The sequence below is a fragment of the Stegodyphus dumicola genome, chromosome 4, assembly GCF_044657685.1.
Source record: "Stegodyphus dumicola isolate Sdum_Otavi_A_Nest chromosome 4, ASM4465768v1".
Taxonomy (NCBI): domain Eukaryota; kingdom Metazoa; phylum Arthropoda; class Arachnida; order Araneae; family Eresidae; genus Stegodyphus; species Stegodyphus dumicola.
In genome coordinates this window covers 40460446-40488328 of record NC_140771.1, presented here as the reverse complement: position 1 = coordinate 40488328, position 27883 = coordinate 40460446, and the positions used below count along the sequence as shown (strand labels likewise).

The 27883-nt window shown below is 31.7% G+C and overlaps 1 protein-coding gene across 1 annotated transcript in view; it reads left to right on the top strand.

Annotated features, from left to right (window-relative positions):
- The window catches only part of Wee1 (Wee1 kinase), a 41275-nt gene that overhangs the window by 8220 nt on the left and 5172 nt on the right, over window positions 1–27883 (top strand). Inside the window, exons 2-7 of the mRNA XM_035356337.2 lie at window positions 6782–6854; window positions 6965–7134; window positions 9137–9258; window positions 13582–13728; window positions 19800–19907; window positions 24860–25005. Coding sequence (XP_035212228.1) covers window positions 6782–6854; window positions 6965–7134; window positions 9137–9258; window positions 13582–13728; window positions 19800–19907; window positions 24860–25005 — 766 coding nt within the window. The remainder of the gene's footprint in view (window positions 1–6781; window positions 6855–6964; window positions 7135–9136; window positions 9259–13581; window positions 13729–19799; window positions 19908–24859; window positions 25006–27883) is intronic.

Genomic DNA, 27883 nt, shown 5'->3' with positions numbered 1-27883 from the left:
AGCTGGTAGAGCTTCTGTTTTGTTGGGGGGAGGGAAAAAAATAGAAAGTCAGTAATAAGAGTGGCTTTTCTCTTTCTCTCTCTCCCTTTTTTTTTTTTTTTTTTTTTTTTTTTATTCCTCGTGTGTGTGTATTTAGAGTTTTTAAGATTTATTTTTTATATAACTGTAAAAAATTCTTTGGAATGAAAAAAAAGTTATCGCTTTCCAGCTTTCTGTGCTTAAAAATTGCGATGAGAAAATATTAATTCCTTTTCATTGGCATCTTTGTGAACCGTGAGAAGACGTGGCTGTCACAAATGATGAATGCAGTATTGCAGCTCACGTGCATTTCCCTGCTCAACGAGGCGTAGCAAATTGTGTAAATATTTTTGTCTCCTTGTTGATTCGTTCGGAGAGCGCAACAGTTGTTTTGCCGAGAAAGAATGGGATCTAGAAGTTAGTAAAAACCGTTACTTTCCGCGCCTGGCTTTATTTCTCACGGCCTCTTTACTCACTGCGAACGAACAACTGCAGAATTCTTCGAATTCGTAAACAAACCGAAGCAGCCACTTTTCGTCTACAATTACTGCTACAAGTACTCGGGCAGAATTTTAAATGCATATTACAGCAGCTGGTTGTGCTCTAATATGCATAATTTTGAGTTGCAAAAATATAGTTTTCATTATTTATATCATCATTAATGTTTTGTGTACTGATTATGCATGGAGTAAAAGCACTTAAGCAGTTTTACTAAACCAATTATACGCAACAGCTAAGCGTTGATCTTTGCACCTAAGTTAGTTTTCCAATCAACATCTATAATGATGTGGATCTTTTCTTTAATTCAAATTAAAAACAGTTGTAACTGCAGTATGCTCAGTATACTGCAATTAACTGCTCAGTATTTATGCAGCCTAGTTCTGTTATTGTCTGTTCTCTGCATATTGCTCATATGTTGGTGCATTGTTTATGTACTAGTCACATTATAGAGGTATTTTTGGTTAATCTTTGGATTATGGTAACTCGGCGAAAATTTGGCGACCAACCCTGCTACAGCAACCTGCTAGTTTTTGTTTGGACGCCATTTTGTTTTCACGAAGTAAAGGCATTTTTTTGTTTTTATTCAACATTTCAACATTTTTTTCCAACAATCTGCTAGCCGAATTACGCTTATGCTAAACTTTTATGGAATAAAAATGTTTAATCATGACGAAGATTAGGTGCGAAATTATGACAAAGTGCAGAATCGCCCACTGCTTGCCGCGTTTTTACGAATTGCACATACACGGTATCATCCATGTGCACGTCGACCTATTTTCACTTAAAAAACATCCCAGAATTGCACAAAAATGGCATTGCGCACACTCTTGACTATATCCATGTACACTGCTAGCTATATCCAAGTCCTAGCTAGTAACCTTTATCGCCTTGCCAAAATGTCGCCAAACTACCTGTTACCATATTCCAAAGATTAGCCATATTTTTACTCACCTTGTCCTTGGCTACGTCAGTTGAACCCGGTGAGTGATCACGCATGCGCATAGTCTTCGAATGAAAACGAAATATTTATAGCCTTCATTAATTCATTGTAATTTAATAACGGAAACAAAAATTATTCGAGAACTGTTACAAAATGGCAAGAGCAATACTACTGCACAGCTGACTGAAAGTCAATAAAAGCAAATAATTGAATTTACTATAATATCCCTTATCAGACGAACCTGAATATTTTAGTAGAGATCCAAAGAGCGTTACTTTGTCCAAACCTACATGTTGATTATGGAAAAATAAAAGGGCAGGAAAATTCATTCACAAATTTCCAACTGTCAAAATATTGTTTAAAAACGAGTAGTTAACGTGCTTTTTATTTTAAATATTCCGTTTAATTCACTATCCAAATCGTAATTTGTAATCAGAGCTGTCTTAGCATTTCAGCAAAGGCGCTTCATTAAAATTTTTTATAAAAAATGCCGCAGGTTTGTTAACATTGCAGTAGGGAACGGGATGCCATAGCTTTGGGCTTGGGTTCAAATCTCAGAGAAGGCATGGATATTTGTAAGTATATAATGTTTGAGGCATGAGTGGCAATTCCTCTCGAGGAATTGCTGAGAAGGAACAGGTGCAGGAGAACATCGGATCTGTTCCCAGGAGGAGGAGTCTCCTTTAAAATTGATACGAAGCTGAGCAACGTCGTAGTGTCATCTATGAGTTGCCCAAGGCCTAAATCAACGTCAGATGCATTCCTTGCCTCTTGGCCGCGATAAAATTTGTGATAAACTTGATCTGATATTATTTTCAATGGGTGAAATAAATCATAGCAACAATAAAAAGCGCTTTCCAAAAATTTTTTTTTTAAATTTAATGTTTTATTTTAAAATTGTGCTTGTAATTTTTTAGTAATTGCTTCGCTTACCTTAACTTCTCCATGGCGTCTTCTTGTAATTAAATGACGTCTCTGTGCCATTTGCTTGTATTGGACTTGCAAAAAAGTAATTTCGGTTTGCAATAATACATAGCGTTATGCTCATTTTGTTATTCTTTTGTTAATCATAATTTTTTTCTGTGAGATTTGACCGCTGACACTTAGGTTGCTATAAAAACAAATTCCGCGTATTCTTGTTTACAGCTGTTAGTTTACTCTCAATTTTAACCTGGCTTGCAAAAATAAAGAATTTCGGCATATTTTCCTTTTTAATTTCATAAAGGCAAGAAACCAACTGAGGCTCACAAAGAGATATATGAAGTTTATGGTGTTGATGCTTAACAAAATGCATGTGTCAGAAGTTCTCTGAAGTTGATGGTGAGAAGATTAAAACCATAAATAAATCGAATCGCCATATAACTGCGAAACATTGCAAACGAGGTAAGTGTATCGCGCATAACAACTGGAAATCACATAAAATATCTTGGACTCATTAAGAAGCTCGATATTGGGGTTCCGTATGAATTGAAAAAAATTCACTTAAAACAAAAAGCAATATATGCGATACGCATTTCTAACGTAATTCTGTCGACCCATTTTTTTAAACGAATTATGACTGGTGAGGAAAAATGGATCGTGGGATCGTCTACAATAACATTAATCGAAAAAGATCATGGTCTAAGCTGCAATAAAATGTTCGCATATAAAGCGAGATTGAATGCATAAAAATTCTGAGATTTCGACTACCTTTAGTCATGTCCATATAGGAAGGTCAGTGACCGAAATTTCATAGGCTTGGGCTTCAAATTTTGCTTCCCAAGCAAAATATTTCTCAATTTTCTGTGTATCAGGCTGATGGTGAGGCCCAGCCCAATTACCCAGATTCGCCAGAACCGTTTCCTAAACTATTGCTAATTCAGCGATCCACTTGGTAAAATTAAGTTTTAATATTTATTTAGAGAGTTATACTAAGTTTTAATATTTATTTAGAGAGTTATACTATTTAGTTAGTAATTTTAACGCTTATTTAGGCAGTAAACCAGTTTTTTAAATTTTGAATCGCCACTCTATCAGTTCCAACCTTTTCCGTATTCATTCTTCTATCATTTAGTCTCTGCAAGCTAAAATCATTAATTACCGAGCAATCTTCATCCTCAGTTTCATGTTGCTTTAAAGAGAACGATTTGTAATTCTAATCAGTTAACCCTCGCTGCAGTGTGTGTGTGTGGGGGGGATTTTTATATAAATCTGGTATTTCTTTTCGAATTTTAATTTCGATCAATTTGCTATTGTGTGTTTTTGATAATTCACTATCTCGAAATTATGGTATTCCGTAATAACGTCACATATTTTAGCATGTGATTATCGTAATTCTTAATGAGCTATGCATCGTTTATTTTTAAATTCTTTGAAAATTTTTATTACTGAAGATGGAAGATGAGATTTTTGAAGCATTGGCTCATGGTAACATATAATAAAAATTTTGGAAAGTTTATTATTTAATATTAAATTCTTTCTGTTGTTTTTATTTTGCAGTTAAAGTACTGTATTCTTTAGCAGATATCGGTAGCTTTGATACTGAAATTGCGATAAAGTTGGCTGCTTTTCTTTGGTTGTCGTCTGGTTTTTTCACACGCGTGTTTGGCAACAAGTGTTTCTGGCTTGGTTGATCAAAAGGGTCGAAGTCGCCAGCTGACGGTCGCGTTCCATGATATTATGATGATGATGTCGTGCTTTTTCCCTCTCCAGCTGTTAATACCGCCTTCTCCCTCTTCCCTTCATAGCATCGTATCGACTGATATATGCTCCAGGTGTTTCAAAATTTCCGGATGCAGATGCAAGCGCTGTGTTTCTACATCTGTTTTCCCCCCTTTCTATTTGCTTTAGATGAATTTTGGAGCTTATTTTGCCCCTGAAAACTTTAAATTGGGAGGGGGGCGAAAGCCATCACAACAGCAGGTATCAGCTGCAGCCGTTTTCGATTCTTAGGACAGCAACATGTTGATATCAGGAGCAACTACTGGCTTTGTCAACGGTTCTCTAGGAACAGCTGGAGGATGTAAGAAAGTTGGTTGGCTCTTTAAACGTGGAGAGTATGTCGATAGATTGTGACAACGTGGAGTACTTGTATCATGCTACACGTGACTCTTTACATGAAAGTTATAAAGCTGACGTATTTTACAGGAAATGGCATTTTATTTCTAAGACTTCTCAGTTAAATTAAATCTTAGAGCATTTGAATGACTGATTGCAGGAAACTACTATTTATTTTTTAATTCTTTGTAATAAATTCACTTGAACGTAGAATACCAACTTATTTTTTGTCTTTATTTAATTTAAGGAAAGTTAGATAATACCTTCTTCCCACCAGTGGTCTGACACTTGTTAAGCATACGTTAGCAACGGACGATCTCTTCGGTCATTTAACCATCTCATCTCTGAGTCAGTGGTGCATCACAGGGGTTAGTCCGACATTACATCCACAAGAAAGGGGATAGATAGCTACAGACACCCATGTCTTCGAGATTTGAACCCTTGCCGTGATACGGCAGCCGGTACCGTTAATTATGATATTGGTAGTTGACTAATTAATTATGCCTCAGCACTCAAGACTCATTAAGAGTATGGATGCCATATCGAAGAATCCCCCCCATAAAGAGTTCTATAACTGTTCATTTTTCTTTCTAGTATTTCTGATGATAGCTTTTTTTCTTTCTTTTTAAATCTGTGTATTCTTTTTACTCGCCTTTAATTAAAAAAACAACTTTTTATTGATAATTGCATTGAATTTTGCATGATTATATTGATTAACGAAACCCTCTAATTGTGAATAATAATTAACTCTTTGCCTGGAGAGGGGGGAAAAAGTAGTTCTAGATAATATTTTAGTAATTCTAGAAGAAATGTTTAATTACAAAAGCTTTAGTCTTTTAAAATTCAAGGCAGCCAAAGGCAAACAAAATTATTAAACTAAGCAAACTTAATATAATACGGTAAGATATAAGCATGTGAAGAAAAATAGGTCTTGGCGGGAAACTGACCCGACGGCCAACTAGCCCAAAGCCGAGATGGCATGACCGCGGAGCGGCGGCGGTAAATAGTCCTATTCCCTGTCTGGAGATTGTCGTTATAGAAAATATGATTATTTGTGATATTCAGTACGGAAGAAAAGTGGTTGCCGTGTTTCAGTGAAATTAAATTGCTAATCTCATTAACTGGTTTTGGCCTAATACGGATAAAATACGGTAAAAGAGCTTCTGAATTATTGAAAAGGTAATAAAAGTCGATTGTTGGCTTGAATCATGCAAGGTAGTACTGTTGAATTGTTATTATCTCTTAATGCTGCAACAGTCTTAACCTAATAGAAAATAGGCTAAATAAAATGATCGATGAAGTGCTAAAAGTAGCAAAAGGGTATTTTTTGTGGAATGCTAGCTGTTACGTTAATTTGAGCACCATTAGAATTAAGTACCAGACTTTAAAATTTCAACCGGAAATTCATCTTGGACAAGTTATTACAATTGCTCGCACGCGTGGAGTATAATTCTAATCCATATGCTGAATTTCAGAGGAAGGGTAGCTCCCCTCCTGTTTTGCATTCATCTTCTACAGAGCATGAACGGTTTTGCCTTATACTTTGGGTATAGAAAGGGCACAATTAATTGTGTTCCGGCGCGTGCCATCTTGTCTCCGCGCGTGCCGCGATCGGTAGCAGATGTGTTTTTATAACGACTCTTCGAAAACTGCGCGAATCGCTCACCTGGATGGCTTTTTCTTCAGTCTGCTTGGCAAAGGTGAATTTGGAAAGGAAAGAAGGGAAAAAAAAAAAAAAGACAATGCGAAACGTTGGGGATCAGCCCATTGGAGCCTAGCGGCACGCGCGGGACATTTAAAATGTTGTAAGGGAATCATCAGCTGTCTTCTATTATTTGCGCTGTTTTCCCCATTTTGCTTTCTTCTCCGACCCTCTTATATCCGGTTCGATTTTGTGTTTGTTTGGGTTCGATCTCAGCTGACTGCTGTTGCTGCTACTGCCAAGTTACGAATCGGCGCTGTTGCTTACAGAATTAAATACGGATGGTATTCATTGACGAAAATTCTTTCTTTCTAAGCAATATGATTGCTAGAAAAATCATCCGGTTAACGGGGTCTGTATTTGTTTTTTGTGTGAATGAAATAATAATATTTATTTGCTGGAAAGTGTATATAAAATTAAACATTTTAGCGTCTTTCTGGAGAAAGTGGGATGGCTGTCAAAGTGCATTTACATTATAATGTAATCTTATTTCAGAAGAAGCGTTTTGTTTCACTTTAAATAAATAATGTAAATAATGAGATATAAATGAATTAAAATGCATAATTTTATCTTTTCTTATTTAGGATTTCATTCAATGATTCAGTTGAAGACTCATATTGTGAGCATGATGTTGAGAAAGAGATACACCCACCTAAGGTAGGTAACTACCTTAAACAACTTTATGTATGCACAACATACACTTTAAACTTTCAGCTTATAGTGTATTGCTGACTGAGAAATTTTGATTAATTGTGGATATTTTGTAGCGCCTTCACATACGAGGAAGAAGTGCCTCTCGTTATGAAACTGAATTTCTTGAGGTGGAACAGATTGGCTCTGGTGAATTTGGCAGTGTATTTAAGTGCATCAATAGGCTAGATGGTTGTATTTATGCAATTAAAAAGTCCAGAAAACCTCTGAAAGGAACTTCTGATGAGTATGTTTTTTTTTTCTTCTTACTATTATGATCTTTTAGTGCATATCTCTTCTATTATTACTGAAAATATTTTGCAACATATTGCTAAGATTTATGCAGACAATTTTAAATTCACCAGTTGCCAGTTGCCAGCAAAGATGAGAATAAATAACTGAAAAGACAGACTGTTTTATTTATAAATATCCAGTTTCTTGATTGATTTTTCACCGAATCCATTTCATTGAGGGATTGAATGAAAAGTTGCATGACTCATTAACTGTATTTCTAATAAATTTTAAATGCTTGTTATTTACTTCAAATTTTTTAGACTTTATTACAACTCTGACATTCCCTTATTACAGATTCTAACAGAGAACTTAATGTTTATTTTTCAAATTAATATCAGCTCAAGTAAAAATTAAATTTAGAAAGCCTCAAATGCGTTTGAATCTGATAAGCTTTTAACTGAGTTTACCTAATGCATTTGTTATTTGCTCTTAACAAGCCACAATTCTGATATGAAATGTTAAGGTTTGTCTTGTTTGACTATTTTACTAAGCCACACTGGCTAGACATACTGCTGTTGTCCTAGGAGTGTTTTCCGAGGTAAGGTGCTTAAAGATCTAATGTGGATTTTGTTAGTAGATAGAAGCGGTAACACAAAATTAAGTCTATTTAAAATAGGTGCAATTTCATAGCTAGCTGAAGAAGAGAACTGAATATCTATGAAATTCTTATGATCATTCAGAATGCAGGGGAAAAAAAAAAAATTCTTATGATGAGATGAACATTTTTTGAACTGCTTTCAATAATATTGGATGATGAGCTTTTAATAATTTTGATTAGTTAAGTTTCTGATTAACAGGGGAACTAGTTGAACAAACTTTGAATGCATGAAAATGAAAGAATAAAAAAAAGCAGGCTTTTTCTTAATTGAATGAGAGAATTTGGAATTCAGGGAGGCCAAACTAGGAAAGGCTTACAGTGCATAATAGTGCTAAAATTAGGTTAATTTCATATGATTAAAATTTTGAGAAATGGAGGGGGACTGTTTGTTTCATTTGAAATTGAAATGAATAGCAGAGTCAATTGAATTTTTGATTAAGGAAATTTTTCTTCCTTTATTGTTTGTTCTCAAACAGTTTGGTGTATTGAGAATACGGCAAAGCACACTAGGGCTATCTGGCTAAAGGGGGGATGCCTTCGTGGAAGATTTTCTAAGGAAAACTGGCTCGTATAAATGTTTCAAATGGGAAAAACCACGAAAATGCCCATGCAGCTAGCCCGTTTGTGGGATTTGAACCTCGGACCGAATTACCAGTGTTCAACGATTTTACCGCTCGGCTCCTGGTGGGTCTGTTCTCAAACAGAGCAAAGGTACTATAAACATAGCAGACCCAAACTGAGAAATTTAATATTTTCAATAATTTAAATTCACAATGGTACATATAAATGTCAGCAAGAATAGATCTAAAGTGCATTCAACAGCTGATCTTTCAATTTGGTGATAGTAATTATTTTCAAAATTTAAACAGATGAAGGAAATTTATAAATCTTCTAAGTTGGTACCAAATACGATAAAGGGCTAGAAGAAGATGGCAGCTGTATTTTTAATGAAATATTTCAGATAGAAAGTAGTTATTTTTATTTTTGAGGTAAAATTTTTGGAATTTATGTACAGAATAACAGTTTACTTGTATTGCAGCCATTAATTTAATCATAAATGTAACAGACCTTCTTAATAATTAATTTGTTGGCTCTCTGTATCATTTTTGAGCCTTTATTTAATTTGGTAATCTTTAAATTTTAAATTTCATCATAGATTATGATACAGAATATATCTTTTTTTATCAATATTATTCAATAAAAAAGAACATTTATTAAATCTGTAGTGTCTTTATGTTCATTAAACATGTAGTTTTTCTCTTTTTTAATTAAAGAATTGTTTTTCTTAAATTCAAACTGTATCTTTAATGTGACATTTTCTTTTTTCTTTTCTTTTTTTTTTTTTTTAATTTTACAGACGAACTGCTCTGAATGAAGTGTATGCCCATGCTGTTTTAGGTCATCACAAACATGTTGTGAGGTACTATTCTGCATGGGCTGAAAATGATCATATGTTAATACAGAATGAATATTGCAATGGTATGTTTCTTGTGTTTTGTTAATTTTTTTATATTTTGAACTGGAAATGACTTCTTGTAAACTCTTGAAATTTTAATTGTAAAATGACATAAAATTTGCAAGGAGAAAAATATTTAATGCTCTAAATTAATGAAGTAGTTTACATAATAATCTATTTTAAATTAAAAATTTATATAAAACAGTACACTTTATTGCTTTATAAAAAGTAAGTATGAAAAGCAAGATATGGAAATATAATATTTTTTATGTTTCTAACATTGCTTTTCCTGAGTGAGCATACTATTATAATATATATGTAAGATAAAAAAATATGTAAATCAAAATTAACCCTGTAAATCTCCCTCTCTATTCTAAAAATCGTAACTTTTCTGAACTGTGTAATTTCTAGATTAGTCCATCTTGCATGGGTTACATAACGCTGATGATATAGTTAACTCAGAACCTGAACTCAAAATTTTGAGAACTGAAATATTTCTAATCTAAACCAAAACCTTCTCTTGGTGAGCCTTCATACTGGATAACTGGGCAGTCTATTAGCTTCAGCTCTCCTGAAGTCAAGATGATACTTCTCTCTTTTTGCTTTCTTATCACATTTTAGACAATTGCTACTAACTGTACCGTTATCTAAAATGTGATACTCTTTATATCAAATTGTGGGGTGCGTATTTTGCCCAAGATCATGTGTGATGAACAAGATGTTTTGATAATTGGTTTACATCCACCAATGAAAGTTATGTTCAATTCGACCCCGTCTGTGTACAGGTCTTTCCTTTGAGTGCCATGTTTCTAACTACACAGTAAAATCTCTCCAGGATATAATGCAGAGAACGATGGACAATCATCAGTCTGTTGCCGCTTACTCCAAGTCTACACGCACACACACACACATATATACAGGTTTCATATAAGTTTTTATTTAATGAACAAATCATTTTATCTGTTACCCATTAATAAGCACAGTAAATTGCCCATATGTTGTGTGTTGGATCAATAGAATGCAGAGTTCTTCTACAAAACGTTCTATTTAATTTAAAAACTTAGCTATGTATCATTTCATAAATTTTTAAGTTTTTCCGGATACACTCATGTAATACGGTTTCAATGAAGTGGTCATTAAAGAATAAGTGAATTTAAAATAATGATAGGAACTGAACATCGTCGGAAAACATAAAAATGTATTGCTAAGTAAATAATCATTAAAGGATTACTGAAAATTATTCTTAACACATTTCTGATAATACAGTTTCACCTTGGTTCACAAACTTAATTTGTTCGTAAAGATAGTTCACCCTCCGAAATATTCATAAACTAAAACAATTTTTCCACGAGAACTAATGTAAAGTAGATTAATCCTTTTCCATTTCTCAAATGATTGCTTAGAAAAGAGTCTTTGTATGTAAGTTTTCGTATGTCTTTCATAATGTATGAAAGTATGTTTGTCTTTGTATGCCTTTCATAATGCATGAAAGTATGTTTGTCTTTGTATGCCTTTCATAATGCAGAATCAATGGAATTAATTAATCTAATACAGATGTAATATTTAACACAATATTAAACATATATAAAAAAAGGAAAACTTTAATTTTACTCTAACTCAACAAAGGAAAGCTGACAGCGTAAGTAGGACACAATGAAGAAGGTAGCTGCTGTCTTTCTGACGTTTTTTCTTGTTATTTTCTTTTTCTCTTTACACTGCTAGCCTAAAGAATTGCCTAGCCTTTGTTGCATCAAAATTTTGCCCACTGTGATTTGTTTCTGTTGTTTTATTTCAAAATCTTCGTAAAGCAAGCCATGGCATTGTTGTTGCAAACGAGTGCATTATCATGGTAATGTTTTATGAACCTTTGTACCTTAACTCATCTTGTATAAATTTCACAGATCAAATAGCTAGGAACATCTTTCCTTCCATCTTCAGAAGACATTTCCTCCACTGCATTACTGAATTTTGGGGTATCGTTAGCTGCCAACTTACTTGTTTGTATCTCAAGACATCATTCACCATCCAACATATTTTTCATTTGGAAAATTTGTTCATGACTGGAGGCTTTTGTGATTCAGTGTTCAGTTGTATAATTTAAAAAATCATGTGGCCTTAATTCCCACGTATTAGGCTGTATGAATAAAAAAGTGTAATATTTTATAAAAAAAAAAGTAATAAGTACATTTAATAATTTCTTAGTAATAGTTTTTGGTGTGGTATGCTGGAAAACAATTTTCTTACTAAAGAGGTACCATACAGAATTTGCGAATATGCCACGCGTCTCCTGTCTCGTCTTCCTTTGTTTGCATCACACAGCATTTCCTTTTTGTATTTGTTTATTTTCCCCTTCTAATTTTTTTTTCCCCAAAAAATATGTTGTTATACATCAGTTAGGTATTTTGCCATAAGAAGCTCATAGAGTAATAACAGGAAACATATATAATATAAAGTTTGTTATCACAGCTTTTTATAGAACTCAAATATTTCTTGAACTTTATTTATTTTACCAGTTACTACATGAATTGGTATCTCTCATCACAAGCAGTCAAATAATGAAAGGTGCAAATTTGCATCTTCCATCACAAACAATCGAAAAACAAAAGACACCAATTCAAGTGTGTTATCACAAACAGTTATTTGCAAAATATGTTGTTACACTTCAGTCAGGTATTTTGCTATAAGAAGCTCATTGAGCAATATCAGGTATAATGTAAACTTATGGAAGATATGAATCTCTTGCTACAAACAGTTGAAAAATGAAATATGCCAGCTTGTATCTTCTCTCAACAATAAATTAAACTGCAGAATTTTTTAACTTGATTTAAGTATAACATGTGCTAAAAAAGTATTAAAATGTTTATTTGTACATATCAGTTATTCAGTTTGTTTGGTAGTTTTCCATTATACCCTCTTACGATAATCGTTGTAACGGGAAAGAAACAAATTGTAATTACTGTCATCAGAAACTACTAAAAAAATAGTACAAACATCTTATTTACATTTTATAAACTAAATAATTATCATTTATTGACAAAAACATATTTATTTAAACAGCAATGTAAATTTCTGGCAGAAACTGCTTCAATGACCAAGTCGATGATCAATCACTTCGATGATCAAGTCGAGTGAATCTTTTCTGTTCACTTTCTGTTTTTTCTACACACGAACTCTGCCAAATATGATGGCAAATGTTGTCTGGCGGTACCGTGATGTAGCTTGTTCCTTTTTTTGGCGGACCTCATAGGCGCTCTATCGCCTGCATATGAACCTCGGTTTCTAGATCCATGAAGTTGAACTTGTGATTTACTTAGAAATGAAAAAAGCCTGCTCTTTCGAGTTTGTCAGTTTTGTAAACTCTCCAACAAGAGCCTTCCTTTACATTTTCTTTGACATATTTTAGCAGACACTCTGCGCCTCTATTCGGAATGGCAACAAGGAATGTATCCTATGTATCACGGCAAATTCCGTCAAAAAGCCATTGTGGCAAAAAAATACGCCCAGCGTTATTTTTCCTGTTGGTCAATAGACTTGTTTATTTTGACGATTTGGACTAGTCCTCCTATCTTCCTCCGTTCCTGGTCCAAAGCGTCTTCGATACAAATTTTTCTAAGGTGATTGTTCCAATTGACAACATTTGTGTGCGACATCAGAAGTTCTTTTCCATCAACCATAAATAAATAAATCTTATGGCTGTTGTGAAGAGGAGTCGATAATTCTCGAACCAGTTGTCCTTCCCAATTCCAATTTATTTCTTGCACTTGTGACATCGCCACCTTACCCTATTTTCTTCATTAGATAAAATCATATTATGCAGATTAGAACATTTTCATTCTGAAGGGATAATTCCACATTGTTGAAAATATGCTATATAATCTGCTTCGTTATTTGGGAGATGGAAAAGAAACGTCATTATAATGAGGAACTTAAAGCCAATTAAAAGAAAAAAAAGGGCGACCCCCCACAAAATAATGATGTTTCTCGGTTATTATCGATGTTACTGCCACAAAATAATGAGTTATGATGTTTATCGATTATTTATAATTTGTTTGCTTCTGTGCGAGAAATATACTATTTCTTTAGGTTATATGTTGTGTAATGGAAAAGTACCGTTTGGTTTAATGATACACACAACAAAAACATTATTTAAAGAAAAAAACTATTATCTTTAAATAATAATTCTTTCAGTTGTTTTTATGACCAGTGAAAATAATTATTCAACTGAGGATATCATTAAATCAATTGACTGCACGTTGAAAACAGTTTTTTAAAATTTATAACAAAATTATGGATAGTTAAATCAAATGTTTTAAAGAATTTAAAATTGTTTTACACAAATATTTTAGGTGGGAGTTTGGCCCAAGCAATTGAAGAAAAGTCGAAACAGCGGATACGTTTTTCAGAGTCTGACGTCAAGCAGATACTTCTACATATTGCATTAGGTTTACGTTACATTCACAGTTTAAACTTAGCTCATATGGATATAAAACCAGGTATGTTAGAATTTGATTTGTACATTGCAGCTCTTAATATTATCACAAATATTTGAAATATTGATTTTCAATGTTTCTTGAATATATATATATTACTTCTAATATTGTAAAATTAAATAATTGTATTCTTGTATTACTTCTAATATTCTAAAATTAGATAATTGTATATTTTCGCTTTTATGATGTGATTACAAATTTGCATAATGTGCCTAACTACTAAGGTTTTCCAGTTAAACTGCATTCCATGTTTTCTAAATTTTCATCTTGGGTAATGTAAATAAGCAGGGTTCGTACGGTCCTTAAGAGTCCTTAAAAGTCCTTAAGTTTTCTGGAATAGATTTTTGATCCTTAAAAATCCTTAATTTTGGCCAAAATTAACAGAAGGTCCTTAATTTTTATCATAAAAAATGTCTGTCTGTTTTTACAACTGCCATTTTGAGTGCAAATTATCATTTTGGAGGAATATATTTGGCGATTCACTGACATATATGGTTATCTTTTGAAAGGGTTCATAGGTTATAATTTGTTCCTATTTTTAATATAAATGGTGGGGTACTGGAGTTTCTAAGCAAGAAGTGAAACATAAGCATTTCGGAATTAATTTTTTCTAAGAACAGCTCTTAAACAACTTTTCGCCTTTATTAAACGCTTCTGAATTTGGCGACTTATCAACATTTTGACAGTTTTAAGATCAGTTTCTATAAAAAGTTTTTAATTCCGAGATCTGGGAATTTTTCAACAGTTGTTTTTAAAACATTGTAACGTTGATAAATTTCACTAAAATGATAGTAATATATTGAAATTATACTTAAAAATAACATTAAAATAAAACATTTTTATTTTTTGCTGTCATATTATAAAGTTTTATTTTTGCAACTTGTAAAACATCATTTTGAGTCTGAAAAATAAAAAAGGTATAATGTATAGAAAATGTATGTATTAAGCACAATTTACAAAACAGTTCTTAGCAAAAGCAAAATTAGCTATATAGTTAAATTAAAAATGTCTTTGTTAAAATTTTTTCATAGAAGAGTTTTTCCCGTGTAATCGTATCAGAATATTCAGAATATGCATCAGTTTTCTCTAGAAAATTATTTTTACACTTTTTCTCTCCCTTTCTTTTTTTCCAAAACATTTCTGGCTTTTTGCTATTACAGAATTGGTAGGGTAATTTTTCTTTAGAATTTTAGACATTGGAGCTTCGAAAGCTTAAAAGAATTTGAAGGCAAAATTTATAGACCCACAATTCTAGAAAATTCTAGAGATATGTGACAAAATAAAAAACGTCTCCATATTATTAACACGTAATGGACGTATTTTACACAAAGTTTGTAATGAATTTCTTACTTTTAGGAGAAGGTCTGGAAGAACAATGAAAACATAATATTTGAATGTTTTACTTCTGATACTAGAATCTTTTTCTTAACATATTTATCTTCCTTTTAGAGTCAAAAGTCTTAAATCCGGACTCGTCGGGACTTCTGCGATTCCGGATTATCGATTTTTCCAGATTATAGATCATCAGTTTAAATCTAGTAAGATGGCATGCAGAAATTATAAAATTAAATTATGAAACCGTAATTTATGAAATAAAGAACAATTATGATCTAAAGGGTATCAAAATTTACAAAAAAAAAAAAAAAAAAAAAAATCTTAATATTTATTTGTTTACTTTATTAAACATTTCCTTCAATGTAAGTTGTTTAAGTTGCTTCGTTTTATGTGATAATACTTTCTGTACGAGATGAAATACTACATTTAGTAAGGAGTTATAAGCCGAATAAAATAAAAACATCTGCTGTGAAGATAAGGATAGTGCTGACAGATCAACTTCCAGTTCATTGCGCGTGGCGACGCCCCCCCCCTCAGAGCAGCGTGAAATTAATAAACAGATTTCGGAATGGTTAGTGAAGCGAAGGGTATGCCTTTATCCATTTTTTGCATCAATTCTACTTTTCGTTTGATGGACATCGAAATGTACTTTCGCTTTATAGATCCTTTGGCAGCTCCAGCATCGGAAATTCTATTTGACATAATCGAAAGTTCAAGCTTACTTTTATAAAATTGCTCTAACAGTCTGCAAAAAATAATAAGCCAGATCCAATTCGAAGATTAAGGAACGACGCAATCTGCAAAATTAACTGAAATAAATAATTAGATAATTTTAGCTTAGCTTATACCGTCCGTTATACATTAAACGCACATGCGTAAATCTATTATGCGAATGCGCAAAGGTATTACGTGCATGCGTCACCGTATTATGTGTTGACGCATGTGCAGAAAGTTTGTAAAAGAAAGATATGTACAGTTATTATGTAAATTACCCAATTGTTCATGATTTCAGCCTTCACTAGAATTTCCTGTTTTTATTTCCTCATATGATAGAGTTACTAAGCCAGCTTAAATTAAAATTAAATTGTATAATCTTTGACCACTAAAAGTTTGAATTTAACTGTTCTTATTTAATAACATCACCATGAGCTGTAATTGATTTTGTTAGTATCAGAACATGCCTTTATGTTTTAAATTCTTTTTAAATAAGAGGCTTATTTAAGCCTTTGTCTGATATTATAGTTACTTTCAGACATAGCAATAATTTGCTTCACGTCTGTTGGGGGGGTTTGGAAATACAGTCAAACGTCTTTAATCCGAACACTGTGATTCCGTGTCTTCGGGACTTCAGCGATTCCGGATTATTGATCATCAGTTTAAATCTGGTAAGATGGCATGCAGAAATAATAAAATAAAAAATATGAAACCGTAATTTATGAAATAAAAAGCAATTACGATCTAAAGGATATAAAAATTAAAAAAAAAAAAAGCTTAATATTTATTTATTTACTTTATTAAACATTTCTTTCAATGCGCGCATGCGTAAAGCATACATTATGCATAGGCGAAATTGGAAAATTGCAACCAGAAAACTATTTGATGTGTACGTGATATTTATAATGACGAGTAATTTGATTTAAATCATATCAAAGACGGAATACATCGAGATGAAATACTACATTTAGTAAGGAATTATAAGTCGAATAAAATAAAAACATCTGCCGTGAAGATAAGGATAGTGCTGACAGATCAACTTCTAGTTCATTGTGCGCCGCGCCCCCCACCACCACCACGCAGAGCAGCGTGAAATTGATAAACAGATTTCGGAACGGTTAGAGAAACAAAGGATATGCCTTTATCCATTTTTTGCAACAATTCCACTTTGTTTGATGGACATCGAAACATGCTTCCACTTTGGCAGGAAGCGCATCGGAAATTCTATTTGACATAATCGAAAGTTCAAGCTTACTTTTATAGAATTGCTCTAACAGTCTGCAAAAAATAATAAGCCGGATCCAATTCGAAGATTAAGAAAAAACGCAATCTGCAATATTAACTGAAATAGATAATTAGATAATTTTAGCTTAGCTTATACCGTTCGTTATACATTAAACGCGTATGCGTAAACGTATTATGCACATGCGTAAACGTCTATGTGCATGTGTGAATGCATCATGCGTTGACACATGCGCAGAAGGTTTGTGGCTTTGAGGTCCAGATTATAGATCATTCCGGATTATGGGTGTCCGGATTAACGACTTTTGACTGTATTTAACTTTTACCAGATCAAGTAAACCCTCATAGGTATATTGGTTTGCGTATTGAGACAAATTTCTGATTGTTAGAAAAGATGCTTAAAGAGAAGTAAATCTATAAAAATTTGTCAAAATGTCTGGGAAAGCTTCAAATTAAAATGATGCATAAATATTTTGTTGAGTGTTGTTGTTACAAATTTGTAACAACAACACTTTCAAAACTTGCCAACTGTGCCTACAACAGGCCTTTCAGGTTTGTTTTAATCAGCAGGTCTTTCTCTAGACAAGCAACAGTGGTGACAACATTCAGTCTTTTGTTATGAATCATGCTGATAATGTTCTTACTTCTTATTTTAACCTATGATGCTTGACATAAAATCTACCTGCTATTTACTAAACCTCTAGACTGAACAAGTATGTGACAAATGAGACATAAAAAAAAAATCTACATAAAGCTAACTGTTAGTAAAATATAAATGTCACTTATCTTCTTTCAAATATGTCCAACTATTATAAGTGTAAAATATTTAATGCTACTTGTAAATTGCATAAAGTTTATTTTATTCTCAAACTTTAATTAATTTCAAACTTTCAATGTTAATTCATGTTTAATAATAATGTGTCATACATCTATTTTATTTTTAGAATGGTATTACAAAAGAGAAATTCAGGCATAGATAATATTTTTAATTGAATTTATTCAGTTCTCATTTGCTCATAGGTCCTTAATTTTTTTCATTAATGGTCCTTGAAAGTCCTTAATTTCCATATGCAGAAATGTGTACAAACCCTGATATCAGGTAGCTTCCATTAGGAAATCCTTCTGGCCACAGGATCTGCGAATAGTACTTTCACTATTTATCCTGAGTGTATGTAAGGGAATGTTTTTATTATATTGGTGTTTAAATTTTGCACTCCATTAATGAGGTAGCCCTATTTTGTGGTGTTTATGATTACATTTGAATTAAATTTTCCATTTTTATGAATGTTTTTACCCACAATCAGAGGTTTAAATAAAATTTATTTACTGCTTACTAAATAATAAACTGGCATATGGTAAAATTTTGTAGCTGCTAGTTATAACTATGTTTCTTTTTATAAACTAAGTAATAAGTTTATAAACTAAGTATAATAGTAAATATAAATTTCTTAAAAAAGTTATTTAGATGCAGTTATTAGATGCAGATAGAATGAGTTCAGTCTAAAGCTATAAATGGAATGTGATGTATGACAGTTATCAAAAATATTTCTTCCATACTGCTTTGTTGATTTGTAACTGAGATATGTGTAGTTATTTTATTCTACATGGAAGCAAAATAAATGTACACATTTTTATGTTCATAAGGATTTAAATATACTTTTTTTTTAAATGAAGTGGTTGTTTTTGCTGCTATGATTTTATGAAGTAATCATTGCATAATATTCTATGTAGATGATAAATAAAAATCAATAATTACATATTATCCCACAGATGGGGAAGCTTTTGCCAGGTAGCAAGGTTTAGCACCAATTGTGCATAAGTGTGGCATCACAAGCAATTTTGTTTGATGCAACTGCTATTGATTCTCGATTAGCCACCTTTATTTTTATAAACAAGAATATAAATTAACTGTTATTCTCCCCTCTTTCTTTTAATTTTGAGAAAAATCAGTTTGAGAGCTTTAGAATCACATCAGTAACTGCATTCCAGCTCATTTGCAGCTGATCAACAGAATTAACATGTGTTGAATGGGAGAACAAACAGCTGGGAATGGCAGTAATAGGTAAAAACAGTAATAGATTAGAGCAATCACCTGCAGGAAGTTTGTACTCATAATGTATCAGTTTGAATACTTTCAAATCATTAGTTGTTTGGTAGATTAAGTATATATACTGATGAATGTTTATTTGTTAGAGTTTCAGGTAGAACTGTGGTTTAGAATTCCACAGGAACTATTGGCATAGCTGTGGCAAGAACTCCACCAACTTTCATGTTCGAAGTTAGCAAATTTTTACGATCAAAGGGATATAAAAGATTAAATGTTATTTCCAATATGTGTTAATTATAATTAATTAGCATAGATGTTAACTAATGAAATAAAATTTATGTGACTTTAGGGAAGGGGGAGGGTTGCTAAATTATTTTATTAATCAATGTACATATTTTTATTAAAAATGCATTGTAATAGAAGCTTATAAATCACTTTTACAATAGCGATCTATAAGTTTCACTACTGTAGTATCTAAATATTAAAACTATGAAGACAAAGAAATGAAATGTGCATGTATAATTAAATTTACTTAAGCAATTAATCTTTCTTATCAGTAGCATATTTAAAATTTTTGTAACCATATTAGTAAAAGGATTGATTCTGCTTCTTTCTTTTCTTTTAAATTATTTATTTATTATATATATACATGTGTTTCAAATTAATGGAAAACTGAAGTATGATATTATTGTCCATCTATAATTTCTCATGTCTAACGTTTTTTGTTTTGTTTTAGGCAATATTTTTATTACTAGGAAAGTTAAACTTAATAATGGATCCCCAAATTCTGATGATGGTTTTGTGGAAGATGAATTTGGTGATGAAGGAGTGACATATAAAATTGGTAAATTTTGAATGATTTCTGTTTAAATACTAGATGATCTAAAAAATATTTGATCTTGACCCCTACCAAAAAGTCGCAAATTCCCTGGCAATTGTTTTGCTGTGCTAATGCCGAGAAGGCAACAGCCATTTTCAAAATGGTATTGGCACACCATTCACTTGCCATAATAGCGCACTAAAAAATTCCTTACAAAAGCAATGAAGAAATAAAACTGGACATATTGGTAATGAAACACTTCATTTTTTCAAGAATGCTTCTTTTTTGCTGTTGTTCTGCAAAATATTTAGTGATCTGTTTTCATTTTAAAAAAATAAGAGAATTGTACAAACTTGGCTTTACATAACTTTGGCGTTGCAAGCCTGTCAAAACAGACTTGTACCATATCTGGTTGCCATATAAATACTTTTTGAGAACATTTTGAATTGCTGCTTAACTATTTGGCTGACTTACTGCTTTCTCCCATGAACCTTTTTGTGCAAATTTACAGTGGAACAATGGTGCCGATAATAAGTAAGGAGCAAATATTTCTGAATTATGATAAGATTCTTAGTTATGTTAGAAAAAAGATATTTGATGAATACAATTTCTTGTTTTTACATCAAAGTATAGTTTTAGTAACCAGAATTCAGGCAACAGATATTTTGCTTGACAGAGATACAAATCATGTACTTCCATAGTTTAAGCATAGTTAAAATCTTCTAAAGGATAAATTTTGTTTGTATTATATTCACTTATATTACTTTGGATTTATTTTTCTGCGCTCTAAGAATGGTTGCAAAAGTAATCGTGAGTAAAATCATGTTTAATGCTTGAACTTTAAATCTTGCACTGAATACAGTTGAGTTAAACAGTTTCTGTATTTGAATTTTCAACAAAATAATGTACATTGTAAATGAGATACAAGTTGCCATATTTTTCGAATATTGTCGGTTTTTAATTATTTCTTAAAATGAATTAAGTAAACTTTACTCTACATGTATATGTAAAAATTTAAACATCTGTGATTTGTTAGTTTTTCTCCATTTCGATAAGAAAATGAAAATTTCTGCATGAATGGCTACTATTTTAATATTTGCACATCTGAGTTTAAAATCTCAGTTTCTGGTGTATATCCACTTTAGTTCAATATAACTTCATTTTTTAAGCTATAGTATTCTGTGTAGCCTGAAGTTCTTGTTAGAACTTTATGGATATTATCTGTCTAGTATTGTATATTACTCTAGAGCATATCTTTTTTTTTTTTTTCCCCATTTAATTCATTGGTCTAGGAGACATGAAACTTGTTTCATAAGAATTTAATTTCATAAACTGGAATAAAATCACAAGATACTATATATTAAAGTTCTTAGTCTTTTTTTGTTTGTCTGGTATATATCCGTCCTTTTACATTTGTTCAGTTCTTTGTATATATTTTCTATTTCTTGGTATAATTTAAAACATCTCTCATAAACTTTTTAATTCTTTTATGTTTAGAACACTGATAATTTATCTAGGTTTGCTTTCCACTCACTGGGTGAGTGGGCTGGTTTATTTAAGTAATTTAAAAGTGAAAAGGAATTATCTGTATCCAATTTTTGATTGAGAACAAACACTTCAAAAGATATAAAATTTGGATATCCTTTTTTTCGTTGCCACCAATAGTGAGAGGGCTTTTAGATTACTTATTTTAAATTGCATGGAATTAGGCCGCAATGACTCTTAGCTTTTGATAACTATCTCATCATTCAAGATATGGTGGTTAGTGGGTTGGCTAAATGGGGTTTTATTATTTATTTATTGTCACATATAGTTATTTTTTAAAATCCTCCAGAAAAAAATATGTTAGGTGTTTATTGCATGCGTTACCATAACTAAATCGACCTACTGTGTGAAATAAAGATGGAATCCAACTTTTTTTTCTACAAGTTTATGTGCAGAAATATATGTTTGTAATAGTTTACATGTTTTATTATTGTTTGATATAAAATGCGATGAGTTACGAGAGATAATTGGCGCTGGTTCCAAAATAAAACTAAGTAAGTTAGGCCACACAAATATTTAATTATTTACATAATGTACAAGGTTACAAGTTAGGTGCTCCATTAGCACAGACAAAATGGAATGAACGAACGCACCATAGGTCTGCTGCATACCTTCTTCACCAACCAACTCAACTAAATTTGACTCCTCTCACAAGAGGGTGCTATATTAAACCGAATAATTATTTTATTGTATTTAAAATAATTTTATTAAATTAAGTAATATTACTGTTTCTATTTCCATATACAGTCAAAAGTCGTTAATTCGGACGCCCATAATTCGGAATGATCTATAATCCGGACCTCAAAATTAAAAACTTTCTGCGCATGCGCCGCGTTGACACATGCGCATAAGACCTTTTACGACTGCGCATATGAGTGTGCGCAAGTGCAGAATACGTTTTCGCGTGCACGTTTTATGTATAATGGACGTATAAGCTAAATAATTATCTATTTCAGTTAATGTTGATGATTGCGTTGTTCCTTAATTTCCGAATTGGATCCAGCTTATTACTTTTTGCAGACTGTAAGAGCAATTTTATAAAAGTAAGTTTAAACTTTCGATTATATCAAATAGAATTTCCGATATATATTTGTTAATATGTAAAGGATCTAAAGCAAAAGTATGTTTTGAAATCCGAAATCTGTTTATCAATTTCACGCTGCTCGGCGGGGGGAACGCCGCGGCAGGCGCGTAATGAATTGGAAGTTGATCTGTCAGCACTATCCTTATCTTCAGGGCAGATGTTTTTATTTTATTTGGCTTATAATTCCTTATCAAATATTTCATCTCGATGGATGTGCTCCGTCTTTGATATGATTTAAAACAAGTTCCTCGTCATTATAATTCGCTTCTGATAGCGAAGAAAGTGACAGAGGTTATTGAAAACGAAAAAATTTCGATTGACAAATTAGTCAGTATTCTCGACACAGCAATTATAGGACTTGAACTGTGGAACTTTGTAACTGAACAAGAAATTATGTCTGTTTAATAGAATTAAAGAGAAAGTATTATCATATGAAACGAAGCAAAACTTAAACAACTTACATTGAAAGAAATGTTTAATAAAGTAAACAAATAAATACTAAGCTATTTTCTTTTTGCAAATTTTGATACCCTTTAGATCATAATTGTTCTTTATTTCATAAATTACGGTTTCATACTTTTAATTTTAGAATTTCTGCATGCCATCTTACGAGATTTAAACTGATGATCTATAATCCGGAATCGCTGAAGTCCCGACGAGTCCGGATTAACGACTTTTGACTGTAGTTGCTCACATTTGTTTGCAGACACATGTATTTTTCAAATTTATTTGCATTGATATTTTGCTAAATTTTGTAACATCAAATTTTTTCTAATGTATTATTTTTTCTTTATTTTAAGCTTTGTTGCAAAATAAATATCACAAAAATATTCCTTGCAATAAAATGATTTATTCAAAAAGTGTTTATTAGTAACTCAAAATAATAATTCGGACTCAAATTTTCGCTGAAATGTTTTGGCATACAATGTGTCTTTTGATAATTTTTTATTTTAAACGAGAAAACATCAAAAGAACTATTGTCTGCATTTGGAAATTATTATATATTAATAGTTACATATCTGATATGAACATCGAAAGATGCTACATATTAACTACAAATTCTGTTGAAAATTTAATTGTCATTTTAGAGATGGCAAAAGTGTTAAAAAAATCTTTGATGCAAAGTGCTTAATTAACTTTGATGTATGAAAACTATAGAATTTGCGTGGAACTGTTAAATGCTATGATGTTTGGACCACATTCCAAGCTAACTGCAAGAATTCAAAATTATCTTATGAAAAATTAAACAAGACCCACAAATTAGTGTTGAAAAACTTGCAGCACATTTAAAAGACAGGTTTGTAACAAAAGTTCATTCTGAAACTATTAGAAGAGTCATTAGGGCATATAGATAAATTGCGTGGTCAGCAAGAAGAAAATTCTCTGTTGATAATGAAGCAAGGAAAATATGCCTGGTGCTCACAAAATCCAAATAAGTAAAGACTTATCTTACTGGAATAATGTTATATTTGCAGACAATTCAAAATTTAATATATTTGAGTCTTATGGAATTACTGTGTGGTGAAAGCCCAATGAAAAACTGAACCGAGTCTTATGTTAAGGATGTAGTAGTGGAGGCATAAATGTTTGGAGATGTTTCACTCCCTCTGAGATGAGAAATTTAATTTTAATAGAAAATAATATTCATCAGTATAAATATACAGCTATTTTTAATGCAAACATGAGAGCATCTGCAAGAAAACTTAGAACACAAAATACATTCAAGTTCTATCAGGATAATGATTCTAAACATACAGTTGTAAACATTTGCTTGTGTTTTTTATACATCTGTCCTGAAGTTATCAAAACTCCTCTATATTTTCTAACTGAAATACTATCACACACACATATATGGAGTGAGTTGGAGAAAAGACTAAGGAAACATAATATTTCTCTAAAAACTCTTCTAAAAGCAATTTTTATGGGAGAATGGAACAAAATAGAGCATTCTTACACGAGAAAATTAGTTGAATACATGGGTGTAAAGTGTAATTTTAGGTAAATCTAATCTAATGAAAGTTTAAATGTGTCCTTATTTCCATGTTCTTATTAAATATAAACTTGTTCAAAGTGTTTGAATACTTATGTGAGTTCATTTTCTGAACTATTTGCATTCTCCCCCCCCCATCAGAAACATTTTGAATAATGTTTTTCAAAACAAGTAGGCTTAACATTACCATTAGCATATGTGTAAGAAAAATAGTCATTTCGCTAATATTTAGAACTCGTACTTGCAGATAAAATCGTAAAATACAAGTGTGCAAAAACAAATGCAAACCACTGTAGTTAATTATTGATTACATTAATTGCCATTATAAAAAATTCACATTTTGCATTTTTTCTGTAGGGGATTTAGGACATGTGACATCCCTTGCAAATCCTGAAGTTGAAGAAGGTGATTGCAGATACATACCAACAGAACTTTTACAAGATAATTATTCATGGTTACCAAAAGCTGATATTTTTGCATTGGGACTAACTATTTATGAAGTGGTAAATTCATTTTATTGTATCTTTGCCTTATTAAAAATAATATCAATATAAATATTTATATATTATGGTAGGCACTGCTTAATGTGATCATTGTTAATATCATCATTTGGATATTGTTGAACTGCCAAAGTCTCTCCTGTTTGTATACAAAATCATGAAAAATACATTACTTATTGTCACCAACAAGTCAGTGTGTTATCAAAATACTATAGAATGTTATTTTTTTTAAACTGAAGTAAAACTGCCAGGCAAGTTTGAAACAGAGCGCAAAAATTATGAAATGACAGAGACATGTCATGAAGGAATGGTTTAAGTTACGGAAATGTGCAATTCCAGCACATGTGCATAAATCAGGTATGTGTAATGCCATTTGTATAGTGTATAAATGGGAGGACTGTGCAGCTTGTTTCTTATTTGAAAATATCATTTGTTAGAGTAAAGGTTACATTATGTCTCGTGTAAGTGGAAGAAACTCCAATGAGCAAGTGTCAGAAATCAACTGAACCAGAAACCAGAATTCTGTGGCCTATCAGGACTGCATTTTTTATCATTTTGTAAAATTGCTGCTCATGTTGGTTGGACTGGCCGGACGAAAATGGAATTGGTGGGTTCAGGAGGGCTGTACTGAATGTGGTGCAAGATCTCGGCAGCTCAGGGTTACTAACACCTGAGAATACATACATGTTGTCCTCTTAGCCTTGCTGGATTATATAGCCACAAAACATACCATGAGTGGCTCATGTGGAGGATGACAAGTATTTGTATGGACAGTGTGACAGTGTCTGCAGCATCACAGACTGTTAGTTAGCACAGTGAAAATTGTTGCAGCTTCCCTTAACATTGCAGCTGAGACTAATGGAATGACACTGGCCACAGGAGTAGTTTAACATTGTCTTTTCAGATTTCATACAGCATCATGATCTAAGTTTATCCAAATAAATATTATGTACATTAATTATTAAATTTTATTTAAAAATACTTCGATAAATAAAAGCTTTTATTCCCCATACTGAGTTTTCTCAATAAAAAAGTGTAAGAAAATAACAAGATAAAAATTAGTCAAAGAACATAAAATTTAGGATATCTAATTAAGTACTAATATATTTTACATCAGAGTTGTATTACAAATATTTCAATAGCTTGAGTCATGCATTATAAAGTGAATTTCAGTCAAAAGCTCTTAATGGCATTGCCATTTAGCATGAAAATCTTTCAGTTTCTCCCAGTTTTCTCTCCCCCCAAAAAAAACGGCTTACATTTTAAGCTGGCAGCTATGGATGTAAAATAACAAAGATCATGCAACTACTTTATGCTGCATCAATATGCATGTTTGGGAGGGGGGAGACAAAGTCTCTCCAGTACTTTAAAGGAGTAAAGAGTTTAATAGGACTATAATTCAAAGGCATGGATGATGTCACTAATTTTTAATGAATGTCTTTTGAACTAGGATAATAAACTGAAGAATATCTTTTTTCCTATTATGAACTACACAGCACTTAACATATATGCTGCTCTTAAACATATGGAAGTTGTATCTTTGCCAGCAAGTGCGACAGCCATGGGATTAAGGGATAATTATAATGATGAAAGAACATTATTACCACAAAATGAGCGTTAAGAGTCCTTTGTAACATAGATGGTACAGATAAAAGTGCAAATAAATTATCAAGGAAAACTAGCCTTCTAAATGCATTGCATTTCCTAATGTCTGTTGGAATTACATTTCAGGTAATAAAAAATTGTTTTAAGCGTTGCAATCTTAATAAATGATGAAAAGAAGAACTGAAAGCAATATCTCTAATAAAAACAAATTGTGAAGAATTTAATGCTTGGGTATATATTCATGAAAAACTCTCAAGTTGCAGCATTGGTGTCATGAGAAGATATATCCCAGTTGCTTTCTGAAACAAATCCAAGTGCATCATGTTATGAGCTTCCTGAATAAGGTGATTGAATTGGTGAATTTCCTGCAATTGATGAGGGATGCATACAAGTATTAAAATTAGCTGTACAACACCTGTAAAGTAATTTCTGGAAACATGAGTATGAAACAGTTCATAAAAAAAACCTTTGCATAGCAATTGCAGACAATAAAATGTTAATAACTTTTCTCTAATTAAAATGTTGTGAAGGTTAGTATTTATGTGTTCCATTTTCGTTAAATTGCATTGATATTTTTCTCATCGCCCAACATTATTAAAAAGACCTGGCCAAATGTGATCACATTAAGTTGCATTTATTGAAATCCAGAATTAAACATTTACGTAAGGGTAAATTTAAACTAGCATTTGCCAATTAATATTTAGATAAAATATCAGTCATTATGGACAAATGTAAACATTATATTAAGAAAAACTTTTTTTTTTTTTCATTCTCTCTTACCCTAAAATAATTTTTCCTAGCAAATCAGTCTGGTATTTAAGAGTATGTTATAAACAAACAAATATGCTTATTTTCTTAGTTATAAGAATATATTTTATTTTTATAAAACATTTTTTGTAAGTTTAATAAGTCATGGATATCATTACTGATGTGAAAATTTTCAGAACTAATGTATCTTTAATTTTTCAAAGATCAATTTGGTTTTTAATATACCATTTATTTATTTTTAAACTTTGTCTTATTCTAGCATGATTTCATACTTTGTAATCCATATATTAAACTTAGTATTGTAATACACACTCAGAATTTCATATAGCATAGTGAATATCATATCTTACTAAACAAAATTTATAATAGCAAATTTGATAGCTAACTCCTATAAATGATAGTTACCTGCCCAAATTTAAAGCCATTATGATTTTTGTATTTAATTAGTTATGAAATCAATTTTACTCGTAAAACTCATGATGACATTCATATTACAGGTTTCAGTAAT